At 34.0% G+C, this 12,309-nt stretch overlaps 1 protein-coding gene across 5 annotated transcripts in view; it reads left to right on the top strand.

Annotated features, from left to right (window-relative positions):
- The window catches only part of cacna2d3 (calcium channel, voltage dependent, alpha2/delta subunit 3), a 68,347-nt gene that overhangs the window by 37,559 nt on the left and 18,479 nt on the right, over positions 1 to 12,309 (top strand). For 4 of the 5 annotated variants that reach the window (XM_048173061.1, XM_048173063.1, XM_048173060.1 and 1 more), the window contains 12 exons: positions 190 to 261; positions 1,247 to 1,327; positions 1,466 to 1,540; positions 5,985 to 6,068; positions 7,678 to 7,749; positions 7,904 to 7,965; positions 8,110 to 8,177; positions 9,244 to 9,289; positions 9,390 to 9,487; positions 9,887 to 9,980; positions 10,217 to 10,312; positions 10,426 to 10,547. In XM_048173061.1, coding sequence (XP_048029018.1) covers positions 190 to 261; positions 1,247 to 1,327; positions 1,466 to 1,540; positions 5,985 to 6,068; positions 7,678 to 7,749; positions 7,904 to 7,965; positions 8,110 to 8,177; positions 9,244 to 9,289; positions 9,390 to 9,487; positions 9,887 to 9,980; positions 10,217 to 10,312; positions 10,426 to 10,547 — 970 coding nt within the window. Of the gene's footprint in view, positions 1 to 186; positions 262 to 1,246; positions 1,328 to 1,465; positions 1,541 to 5,984; positions 6,069 to 7,677; positions 7,750 to 7,903; positions 7,966 to 8,109; positions 8,178 to 9,243; positions 9,290 to 9,389; positions 9,488 to 9,886; positions 9,981 to 10,216; positions 10,313 to 10,425; positions 10,548 to 12,309 lie in introns of all 5 variants that reach the window. The other variant, XM_048173062.1, reaches the window with a different exon arrangement.

Below are 12,309 nucleotides of genomic sequence, written 5' to 3'. Positions count from 1 at the left end.
AATCAAAACGTTGGTTTGAATATTTCATATCGCAGCAACTTCCTTGATCTGAAGGCCGGTGGGACAACACAGTGTGAGCTTATGAACCGGCCGTGGCGATTAATGTCCATCCAAAATCTTTATCGGATGCATTTTTTTCAGGTGTTCATGTAATTTAAATCTGAAAGTTTTCTTTTGGTCTGTCAGCAGCTTGGGGAGAGTAAAGGTCCAAACCCGATGACCACAGTGGCCATGCCTGTGTTTAGCACCAAGAATGAAACGGTGGGGAGAATGTCTGTGTGTTTATGTGTGACATGGTATCTGTTGATCTAGCACATATTTTGAGTTTGAATAGACACAGATACATACACAATTAATATTAATGTATATTATAAAACGTATATTATACAAAGTTTAATAACAATATTAATATTAACATCAATAGCAATATTATTTTAATGTTAATATTTAAAACTAGTATTTATTCAACCTAAATATCAAAATTAATGCATATATTAAAATGTATATTCTAAAAAGTTTCCATATGGAAACTATAATAACAGTATTAATATCAATATTAATTTTAATTTTGGTATTAATAATAATTAGTATTTGTTAAATACAACTATCAGTATTAATGTATATTTTAAAAAGCTTCCATATGGATCTATTATAACAATATTAATATTAATGCTAATTTTAATATTTTTGATATTATTAATAATGATCATAATTAATATTTGTTAAATATAACTATCAATATTCATGTATATTCTAAAAAGCTTTCATATGGAACTATAAAAATATTAAAATGATTGATGTTAAAATAAATGTTGTTTGTATATTATTAATAATATTAATAATAATTCACAATAGTTAAATATAACTTTCAATATTCATGTACATTCTAAAATATATATTCTAAAAAAAATTCCACTTGGAAATCAACTGAATCAACTGATTCATTGAAAAGATCAGACACAAAAGAACGAATCATTTTCATCCATATCTATTTGTTTAATCAAACTTGTTGGAAAACACTTAATTAATAGTACGCTGTAACATTAATGGTGTGTTTCACTTATAATTCATATTCAATGAGTTCTGACATAATTAATATCCACCATACAACAGCTTCAAAAGGCTTATTTTTTTACTTTACTTTAAACAGATTAAAAACCTATTAAAACATCAATGAGAATGAGAAGTGAACAAATGTGTACATGTGTGAAAATAAGATGATTTCACAGTATGTGTCTCTCTGCAGAAAAACCAAGGCATCCTGTTAGGCGTTGTGGGCACTGACATCCCCATTCAGGAGTTAATGAAAACCATCCCAAAACACAAGGTAGGATGATACCACCAATAAATAGCCATGTATTCCAAAATCAATTTTAATCTGTTCAATTTTACACTCTCTGTATCTTAAAATGGGCTGAAGTGTGATAATGCTATAATTTTTTAAATCTTATCTTCTTTTCTCCAGCTAGGAATACACGGATACGCATTTGCCATTACCAATAACGGATACATCCTGACACATCCCGACCTGAGGCCCCTGGTAAGGACTAATATGTTGTTCTGAGACCATATCCAGCCTTATATTAGAACTATATTAGGAATATGATACAATAGACATTCAATTACATCCAAAAAAAAGCTGGCTCAGGTAAAATCTACCCACACATGCAGTGTGTGCTTGTGAGAGCGCTGGTGGGACGCTGAAGTGCATCATGGGAGATGTAGTTTTTGTAATCCCAACCCTTTTCCTCTGATATATTGCATGCAGGAATAAAAGCCCATTCATGTGCCTGCCAGGGCTGATCAGAGCACTGAGGTAACTCACCCTTCGCAGGGACACCCCTCACCCCGCTCTCAGTCACCACGCGTGACTGTGCGTCTCTGTGTGTCGTGAACGTGTTGGTGTTCTCGTCGTAATGTGGCTCCAGTGCTGCTGTGTATCAGTTTGTGTTTGCGTAGCGGTGGTGTGCATCAGTCAAGGCTTCTGAGTGTGTGTATTTACAGACCACACTGACTCTGTGTTGCTGAACAGGGACAGTGTTTACTGTTATTGAATGTGGTAAATGCTAAAATGAGTATTATTAGTGTAAGTAGCATTATGACTGTTTACTATGAACTGGACTGGATTCAAGTGTGCGCATAAAAGAACATTCTTATTAAAACTTTTAGCCAATTTTAGGCTCTGTTCCAAACCCTAGTCAGCTGACCATCTAGGCAACATTTTTAGACATTATAGGCAAACTCTCACCTTGGGAGCAAATTTATGATGGATTTTAATATTAATGTTAGACATTATATAAAGTATGTTTTGTGCATGCAAATCCCACGATGCATTGCAACGAGGGATTTTTTTATATATTGTAAAATAAAGTATTGAAAATTATAGAAAATAGCTCCATCTAATTAAAAAAATTAACTATTTCATCTAATGTTTTGGTGTGCTTAGCAAAACTATTACAAAACCTTTTTTAATAATTGAAATAAAGATTAAATAAAACAAAATGTAAATATTTTTTTAATTAAATGAAAATTTGAATCTTATTGCAATAAAATAAGTTAGGTTAAGTACTAAAATTACTAATATGAAAACTGAAATAAAAAAATTAAAGTTAAATAGAACTATTTTTTTTAAAATGCTGTCTAATAAAAAATATAGATACGAGCAGCAATTAAGGGGACAAACACAAAAGACATGATGAGTCATGCAAGCATGGCTGGGAGCATCAGACCAAGTGCAACAATGAGTAATTAAAGACATGTTTAGATTATTTTAGTCAAAACGACTGAAAAAGCATAAATACAATCAATAGTAATATGATTTAATAGCTTATCATTTTGGACTGCAAGTTCGACCGACTATGGAATAATTAGTCTCAGCTTCAGATGTCATGCCCACGGACCATTGGCTGAACATCTGATGCATATGGCACACTTATCTGGAAACATTTCAGGAGTTTCAAAGTCGTCATCTGGTTGGTTGAATTCTACAGGATGTCTGGGAGACGTGCTTTTCGCATTCTTTAACGGTCCGCCTGTAAACAAATGCCGTGACGCCAAACCCCTCGTAGAAGAACAACGCTGATTTGTTTACAACTGTGACAATAAGCCCTTACCAGGATCAACTAAACACTGGATTTTCAAAAGTATGTGAAGTTTGCTGCTCCATTGTTGCAGTAAACTTGCACAATGTTCTCGAATTAATCATTTATAGATGCACGCCGGTCTGTTATTATATGGACATCGACTTTACATTTTCACGCCCCTAAACATAACGCGGAACCAAACGAATTGTGAGTGGATGCATTACATGTCAGTCACACGTCCTCTTAAGCGGTCCTTGAAATGAAAGCTGCGATAGAGTCCAGACTTTCTGCCGTAAATCTGAAGGTCTGGCTATGTGAGACTATGGAATAATTGGTATCATTATTCTCGGTATGACCCATGGAATCTATCAAGACCACTTTCATTAAAATATGCAAAATTAATCAAAAGCTATTAGCATTTTTGACCGCAAAGTGGCACTGTCTCAAAACTTTTTAAAGGTGCCCTAGATTCAAAAATTGAATTTACCTCGGCATAGTTAAATAACAAGAGTTCAGTACATGGAAATGACTTACAGTGAGTCTCAAACTCCATTGTTTCCTCCTTCTTATATAAATCTCATTTGTTTAAAAGACCTCCGAAGAAGAGGCGAATCTCAACATAACACAGACTGTTACGTAACAGTCGGGATCATTAATATGTACGCCCCCAATATTTGCATATGCCAGCCCATGTTCCCAACATTATGAAAGGCATTACACAAGGGCAGCCAGTATTAACGTATGGATGTGGATAGCCGAATCATCAGACTAGGTAAGCAATCAAGGACAACAGCGAAAAATGCCAGATGGAGCGATAATATCTGACATGATCCATGATATCATGATATTTTTTTAGTGATAATTGTAAATGTTTCGTTAGCATGTTGCTAATGTACTGTTAAATGTGGTTAAAGTTACCATCGTTTCTTACTGTATTCACGGAGACAAGAGCCGTCGTTATTGCAGTCTGTATAATGCATTAGCACAACTTCATTCTTTATAAATCTCTCCAACAGTGTAGCATTAGCGCATTAGCCACAGAGCATATAGCCTCAAATTCATTCAGAATCAAATGTAAACATCCAAATAAATACAATACTCACATAATCCGGCGCATGCATGCAGTATGCATGACGAACACTTTGTAAAGATCCATTTTGAGGGTTATATTAACTGTGTAAACTTTGTTTATGCACTGTTTAAGGCAAGATTTAAAGGGGCTGTGACCTGAATCGACGCATTTCTAAAATAGGCAGTTAAAAAAATGAATAAAAAAAAATCTATGGGGTATTTTGAGCTGAAACTTCACAGACACATTCAGGGGACACCTTAGACTTATATTACATCTTGTAAAAAAAACATTCGATGACACCTTTAAGTACTTTCAGGGCATGGTGCCGAAGACACATACCGAGTTTCGTAACAATACGCTAATGCTTTCAAAAAATACTGCATTTTAAGACAAAATATTTTTGATTTGCTTTTCGTCAAAATCACGCATGCGTTATTTGAGAACAGTTTTGTTTTTCAAAAAGCTTTTAATAACTTTTTGCCAGCATAGTCTGAGAATTATGTGAGACAATTTTGGTAAAAATCAAACAAACCATCTAAGACAAGTTAGAGTGAAAATGAAGTCATAGAATGCAATCGAATCATCTTGAGCCAAGGAATCAGGAAAAAAGAATTTTGTTTCTAACCCTTAAAGCTCAGAATTTATTAGCATAAACATGTTATAATATTGGACAGTTGGTGGCGCTAGAGAGATTGAGTTAGAGAGTCTAAATTGATGTTCAGACTGTCATTTATCTGTGTGCCAAATTTCACAACTTTTTACCATATGGTTACATGGGCCGTAATAGACTCGAGCAAAAGAAAAAGAATAATAATAGGAAAACTAACAGATACAATTGGTGCCTTCTCACCAAAGTGCTTGATCCCTAATGTCAAAAGCACATAACATAATTAATAAAACTTAAGCTTTTATTTTAATATTGCGATGCGCCATTCCCTTTCAAATCAGTGGATTCACAGCATTCTCAGTGGCTTCTCGTGTTCTCCATGTAAAGAGCATTATTTGCATCGCACTGTTAACTGTAATGTATTTGAATTCAGTTACTTACTCAGAGGTTCCATTTCAGTTAGGATGCTGCCTATGTAGACCGTAGACAGCGAGGCAAATCATTAGGGATTGGAACAGAGCCATTGACTGACTAAAACCAATCTGAGCAAAAAAGATTAGACAGATTATTTTGACACAGATCTCTATAAGCCTAATATTGGCTGGTCTGATAGTGTGTAAACAAAACTCATTTCTTTGCACCACAGTTTCTCAATCCTGCTCCTGGAGTCCCTCAGCACTGCACATGGATGGATGTTTCCCTTATGTAAGGGTGCTGTAAACAATTTTTCTGGAATACCACACATAAAATGTCCCAACTACTGATAGATATCACTAAAATAGGTGTCACACCTGTCTCAGTGACAGCGCCAGACTCTGTAAACAGTAAATGAAAGAGTCAAGGAAGCAATGCATGCTTTTAAGCCTATCAGAAAACCAGTCAATCAGAAATGTTTTGTGCCTGTCTTTCATTTACTACGTTTGGGACTGCTTTGAGCGTTTTAGAGAGAGGCCGTGTGGTTGAAGTTAGCAAAATGGTGAAACTGAGCAAATTGTTTACAGCACCTTTAACACGCTTCATCATCTGATTAGACACCATAAATGTGCAGTGCTAGTGGGAAAGTCAAGGAGCAGGAGTGAAAAAACTTAGACTAATGGCCTCTATCACCACGTACTGTACGTTTCTGTCTCCATCGTGTTAACCGTATGACCCCAGTTCCTAACTGAAAGTGCACTGCCGTCCTCTAAATCACTTCCTGTCCTCTGTGTGTCTCTTCCTGCAGTACCAGGAGGGCCAGAAGAGGAAGAAACCCAGTTACAGCAGCGTGGACCTGTCCGAGGTGGAATGGGAGGACACTGAGGATGTTGTATGGACCAGTTTCTGTGTTTTTACACAATGAGTACAGACAATGCAATACACTTAGACAAGGCCCGTTCACACCAAGAACGAATACTATAATGATAACTATATTAGCGTCCACACCAGCGGACGATATCGTTCTGTTTATTCTAAGCACGCACTGCAGTTTTGTCGTTTGCTTGAGCTCTTTAAAGCAGGATGGATTCTCAATGGCTGTCAATGTTTTTTTCGTTCATCACCTGGAAAAAATTATTCTGAAATTGATTCCAATGATATTGTTTCTCTGTCGTTATCATTATAGCTGTAGAAGCTTGTTTCTGCCATGAAATAAAAAATAAAAAAGGTAATTGCAACTTTTTATCTCACAATTCTGACTTTTTTTCCCTCCCAAATGTGTTTATATCTCACAATTCTGACTTTTTTCCCAGAATTGCGAGTTATAAAATCAAAACTGCATGATATAAAGTCAGAATTGTGAGATATAAACTCGTAGTTGCATGTTATAATGTCCAATTGTTAGGGAAAAAAGACTGACATTTTTTCTCAGAATTGCTAGTTTATATCTCACAATTCTAACTTTATAACTCACAATTCCAAGAAAAAAAGTCAGAATTGTAAGTTTATATCCCGCAATTCTTACTTTATAAGACACAATTGCGAGTTTATATCATGCAATACTGACTTTATAACTCACAATGGTGAGTTTATATCTAGCAATTTTGACTTTATAACACAATTCTGACTATATCATGCAATTCTGACTCAATATCTCGTAATTCTGACTTTATAACATACAATTCTGACTATATCACGCAATTCTGACTTTATAACTCGCAATTGCGAGTTTAAATCACACAATTCTAAGAAAAATTCAGAATTGTGAGATATAAACTTGCAGTTGCATGTTATAATGTCCAATTGTGAGGGAAAAAAGAAATTTTTTCTCAGAATTGCGAGTTTATATCTCACAATTCTAACTTTATAACTCACAATTCTGAGAAAAAAAGTCAGAATTGTAAGTTTATATCCCGTTATTCTTACTTTATAAGACACAATTGCAAGTTTATATAATGCAATACTGACTTTATAACTCACAATGGTGAGTTTATATCTAGCAATTTTGACTTTATAACACAATTCTGACTATATCATGCAATTCTGACTCAATATCTCGTAATTCTGACTTTATAACACACAATTCTGACTATATCACGCAATTCTGACTTTATAACTCGCAATTGCGAGTTTAAATCTCAAAATTCTAAGAAAAAAGTCAGAATTATGAGATAAAAAGTCGCAAATTACCTTTTTTATTTTTTTTTATTTAGTGGTGGAAACAAGTTGTGGTGTGGATTCTGCTATTTTTTTATATTTAGCATGGTTTTTAGAGCTATATCTTTATCGTTATAGTTATCGTCCTTGGTGTGAACTGGCCTTTAGACCAGAAACATACTTTATGCAAATATACAGATGCAAATGCATTGCAGGTGCTCAGTCCTGTTGTACATTAGGTTCACGTAATTGCATGAAGTGTTTTGCATCTTAAGAGGTGTTGACATACAGTATTAACATGAATAAGTGCTGCTTCACTGCTTCATAAATGTGTTTGTTTGTAGTTGCGCACAGCAATGGTGAACAGACGAACTGGCACTTTTTCAATGGAAGTAAAAAGAACAGTGGACAAAGGGGTAACGTTTCATCATTGCTTGCAAGAATTTTTACAATTCCAGATTAATGATATACAATCTTATATAACATTAGTTTAATGGCAAATATCAAAAATACATCTCACATGAGTGCTTAACTTTATAATCGTTTATCTTTAAATTTGTTCCCCACCAGAAACGTGTCTTGACGATGCACAATGATTATTACTACACTGATATTAAAGGAACTCCATTTAGGTAGGTCGTGTCTTGTATATGTACATTTTTATCAAATGTTTGCTTAAAACTGTATTACATTTGAACAAATGGTGATTAAAAGGATGTGACATTGTGATGATGAAAATGTGACTTTTGAAATGGTGTTTTCTGTGTGTTTTGTAGTGTAGGTGTGGCGCTTTCAAGAGGACATGGAAAATACTTCTTCAAGGGAAATGTTTCTCTAGAAGCCGGTGAGGATTTGGTTTACTAGCAAGAATTACGAAAACCAAGGAAGTTCATTTTTATGGTTAAAATGCTTGAATATATATTCTTGTCTTAAGCTATGGATCACATATATTTTTATTAGTTTTCTTTCTATGAGTTTCTATTAATTATTTAATTACTTAGCAGTCCTATTAAAGGTCTGATATTTTGAAGTTTGGAGATTGTTTCACCATTGTTATACAGTATCTTGATTTTCCATTTTCCTATGTGGGAATTTTAAAAATATGTAATCCAGAGAAATGTTAAAAATTCATAAATTTTTTGCTGACCTTTTGCATATTTTTATGAACAATGTAGGAACAATTCAAATACTTTAGACTTTTATTGGTATATTTATATTGCTCAGTGTAATTTTCATATCACTGAGATACTATTTTACTTTTCATTAATATTTTGAATTAGTATTCCAAGTTTTCATTTTCATTTTAATTAAAGTTTTAGTAATTTTGTTGTATGTTTTTGACATTTTTAATATTTTTTAAAAATATGTTTGTATAGAGTTTGTTAATTTTTATTTCAGTTTTATTTATTTTAGTACATCAAGTTAGACTAAATGAAAATAAGAAATCTTGTATTGGCAACTAGCTTAAATAAGTTTAAGTTTTTATATAATTTATTTGATTTCAGTTCATTTTATTTCAAGTAACTGAACTTTTTTTTAATGGTTTTGGTTTTAGTTTTAGTTAACTATAATAACCGTGATTTGCTGAAATATTTATTCCTTTTATATTGTCTCATGAGCACTTTATATATATTCGCAACCAGAATCAAACCTCAGAGAGTCTAATGAACAATAAATAATGTGATATTTATAATAAGGTGAACAGATCTGTTTTCTTGAGATCTTCCTCTCCTCTGACAGATTAACTGTCAATGCTCTTTTAACAGCGCTGCTTTGAGAAACTGGATCTCAATGTCTTTTGCTCTGTCCCTCTTTCTCAGATTTAGCCATAAGTATCCAGGAGTGTTCCTGAAACCTCCAGTTCATCTGTAATCCTCTATAATCTATAATCCACACTTTTTTCTTTTTAGGTCTACATGATCTGGAGCAACCAGATGTTGCCCTTGCTGATGAATGGTAAAGACCTCTATTGACACTGGATGTATAGGCTAACACTCTGTTACTGTTATTAATCACATAAGTATTAAATATTGTGCTTTTTACGTTTTTGTTTCAGGACGTACTGTAACACAGATGAGCGTCATGAGCATCGTCACCTGACTCAAGTTCAGGCCATCAAACTGTACATGACCAGCCGTAAACCACACCTCAAATGTGAGCAGCGTTTCAGCTGATCCTTAATGTCAATGTGAATTCAAAATGAACCCTGTTTACTTTTTATTGCGATCAGTTCATCAGTGCATATTATTCTAAGGAGAAACGTTTGTCTTCATAATCTTTCATCAAGTTGTTCTGCCTCTGAAACGATTTTACTTTCAGCTCAGTTTTCAGTTAAATGAGCTCAATTGATTGGTTTTACAGCTTAAACTTCTGTGGTAATGTCATACTGCAGTATATACAGGAGCAGATGCTCCTGCAAAAGTTTTACCACTTTGTCCTTCATCTAAATCTTACACCTTGCTTACAAATGACCTCAGTTTGAACTCTGTCCTCATTAAAGTTGGTGTCCGACAAGCATTAAGGAGTGTGTAAATGTCCTCTTGTGTGTTGTAGGTGACAGAGAGCTGATTCAGCAGGTTCTGTTTGATGCTGTGGTAACCGCTCCTTTAGAAGCGTACTGGACTGGACTGGCCCTCAATAAGTCTGAGTGAGTTTGGACTTTTACGCTGTACTCGTTAATATTTACTAAATTAATTTTAAAAGAGCCATATTTCATAATTTTAAAGTTTATTTGACCAAAAAAATTATTTCCTTTTACACAACCATGTTCAAATCTAAAAAGGCTGGTTTTGCAACTTAGAGTTTATGGTAAATGGTGTTGGTTGACTGGGTAGGAAAACTTTGTTCATGTTAGAGGCAGTCTAACATGCTAAAACTGTACAGGAACTCTGATAAAGGGGTCGAGATCGCTTTCCTTGGCACCCGCACTGGTCTTTCCAGAACCAACCTGTTTGTGGTTCCTGAGCTGCTGACCAATCAGTGAGTGCTAATGACGGATTCTGATCTCATTACAATGTCCAATAAAAAGCCTCAATAAGTGTAAATGGTGAATGATGAAGTAAGATATCCGCTATGGTTGCACGTTTTTGCAGAGATTTTCTCACCGCTGAAGACAGGGAGGGCGTCTTTAACGCAGATCACTTTCCTCTGTGGTATAAAAGAGCCGCAGAGCAGGTGCCCGGCACATTCGTGTACTCCATTCCCTTCGGTTCAGGTATGATGCTCAAGTACATCAACACACGTGCAAAGTCTTCATGTCATGCAACATATTTCAAGCATTCAAAGATGACGTCATGCAGAAAAAATCAGTTAATGATTATTAGAATTCAATTCAATTTCAATTCACATTCACATCTAAGCTGCTTTGAAACGATATTGTTTCAAAGCAGCTTGATTTTAATTATGTTAAATTTCATTTGTTTTTTTTATGTCATGTTTTCAAGCGGGCATGTTTAATAAAGAAATGACAGTAAATTATTCATAATTCATTGATTCTCCCTTTATTTTTTAATTTTTCTTTTCTAAAACCAGCCTATTTCTGTTAATAAAGGATATAATTAAACAGAAAATTGAGAGAAAATTGAAAATTGACACAGCATAAACAAATAAAATATGATCTTTTTTGTTTTAAAATAATAAAATAATATTTTAAATTTAAATTTTACATTTTTGTTTTAATGAATTATTACTTAAATTATTTATAATAAATAACCTCAAGTTACGAACTTCCTGCGGTTCCTTCACCAAAACCCTGAGGTAATATAATGTTTAAAGGTGGCCTAGATTCAAAATTTGAATTTACCTTGGCATAGTTGAATAACAAGAGTTCAGTACATGGAAAAGACATACATTGAGTTTCAAACTCCATTGCTTTCTCTTTCTTATGTAAATCTCATTTGTCTGGAAAACACGCGGATCTCAACATAACACCGACTGTTACGTAACAGTCGGGGTGTACGCCCCCAATATTTGCATATGCCAGCCCATGTTCCCAACATTATGAAAGGCATTAGACAAGATGGAGCAATAATAACTGACATGATCCATGATAGCATGATATTTTTAGTGATATTTGTAAATTGTCTTTCTAAATGTTTCGTTAGCATGTTGCTAATGTACTGTTAAATGAGGTTAAAGTTACCATTGTTTCTTACTGAATTCACAGAGACAAGAGCCATCGCTATTTTCATTTTTAAACACTTGCAGTCTGTATAATTCATAAACACAACTTCATTCTTTATAAATCTCTCCAACAGTGTAGCATTAGTCGTTAGCCACAGAGCACAGCCTCAAACTCATAGAGAAACAAATATAAACATCAAAATAAATACTTTACTCACATAATTCGAAGCATGCATACAGCATGCATAACGAACATCTTGTAAAGATCCATTTGAGGGTTATATTAGCTGTGTGAACTTTGTAAATGTGCTGTAATATAATCGAGAGCTCGTGTGGCAGGGAGCACGCGAATTAAAGGGGCGGCGCGCTGAAAAAATCAGTGCATAGTTAATGATGCCCCAAAATAGGCAGTTAAAAAAATTTATTTAAAAAAATCTATGGAGTATTTTGAGCTGAAACTTCACAGACACATTCAGGGGACACCTTAGACTTATATTACATCTTGTGAAAAAGCATTCTTGGGCACCTTTAATGCACTTCTTGTAGTTGATAAATCTATTTTTGTATTTTTTTATCAATATGAATATCCTATTCAGATCAATGTGATAAGCATGCTAAGTAAAAAGTAATCTAAAAGTAATCAAAAGTATTCAGATTATATTAAATGTGTAATGTAATAGATTATTACTAACTGCTGTTTCCATCATGTATTTAGATAGATAGATAGATAGATAGATAGATAGATAGATAGATAGATAGATAGATAGATAGATAGATAGATAGATAGATAGATAGATAGATAGATAGATAGATATTTCAGGTGGATCTTCAGAATTTCAGTAAATGTCCGAGTA

Source organism: Megalobrama amblycephala, linkage group LG21, assembly GCF_018812025.1.
Source record: "Megalobrama amblycephala isolate DHTTF-2021 linkage group LG21, ASM1881202v1, whole genome shotgun sequence".
NCBI classification, from domain to species: Eukaryota; Metazoa; Chordata; class Actinopteri; order Cypriniformes; family Xenocyprididae; genus Megalobrama; species Megalobrama amblycephala.
Note: the sequence above shows the minus strand (reverse complement) of the source record. Positions and strands in the feature narration are given on the sequence as shown.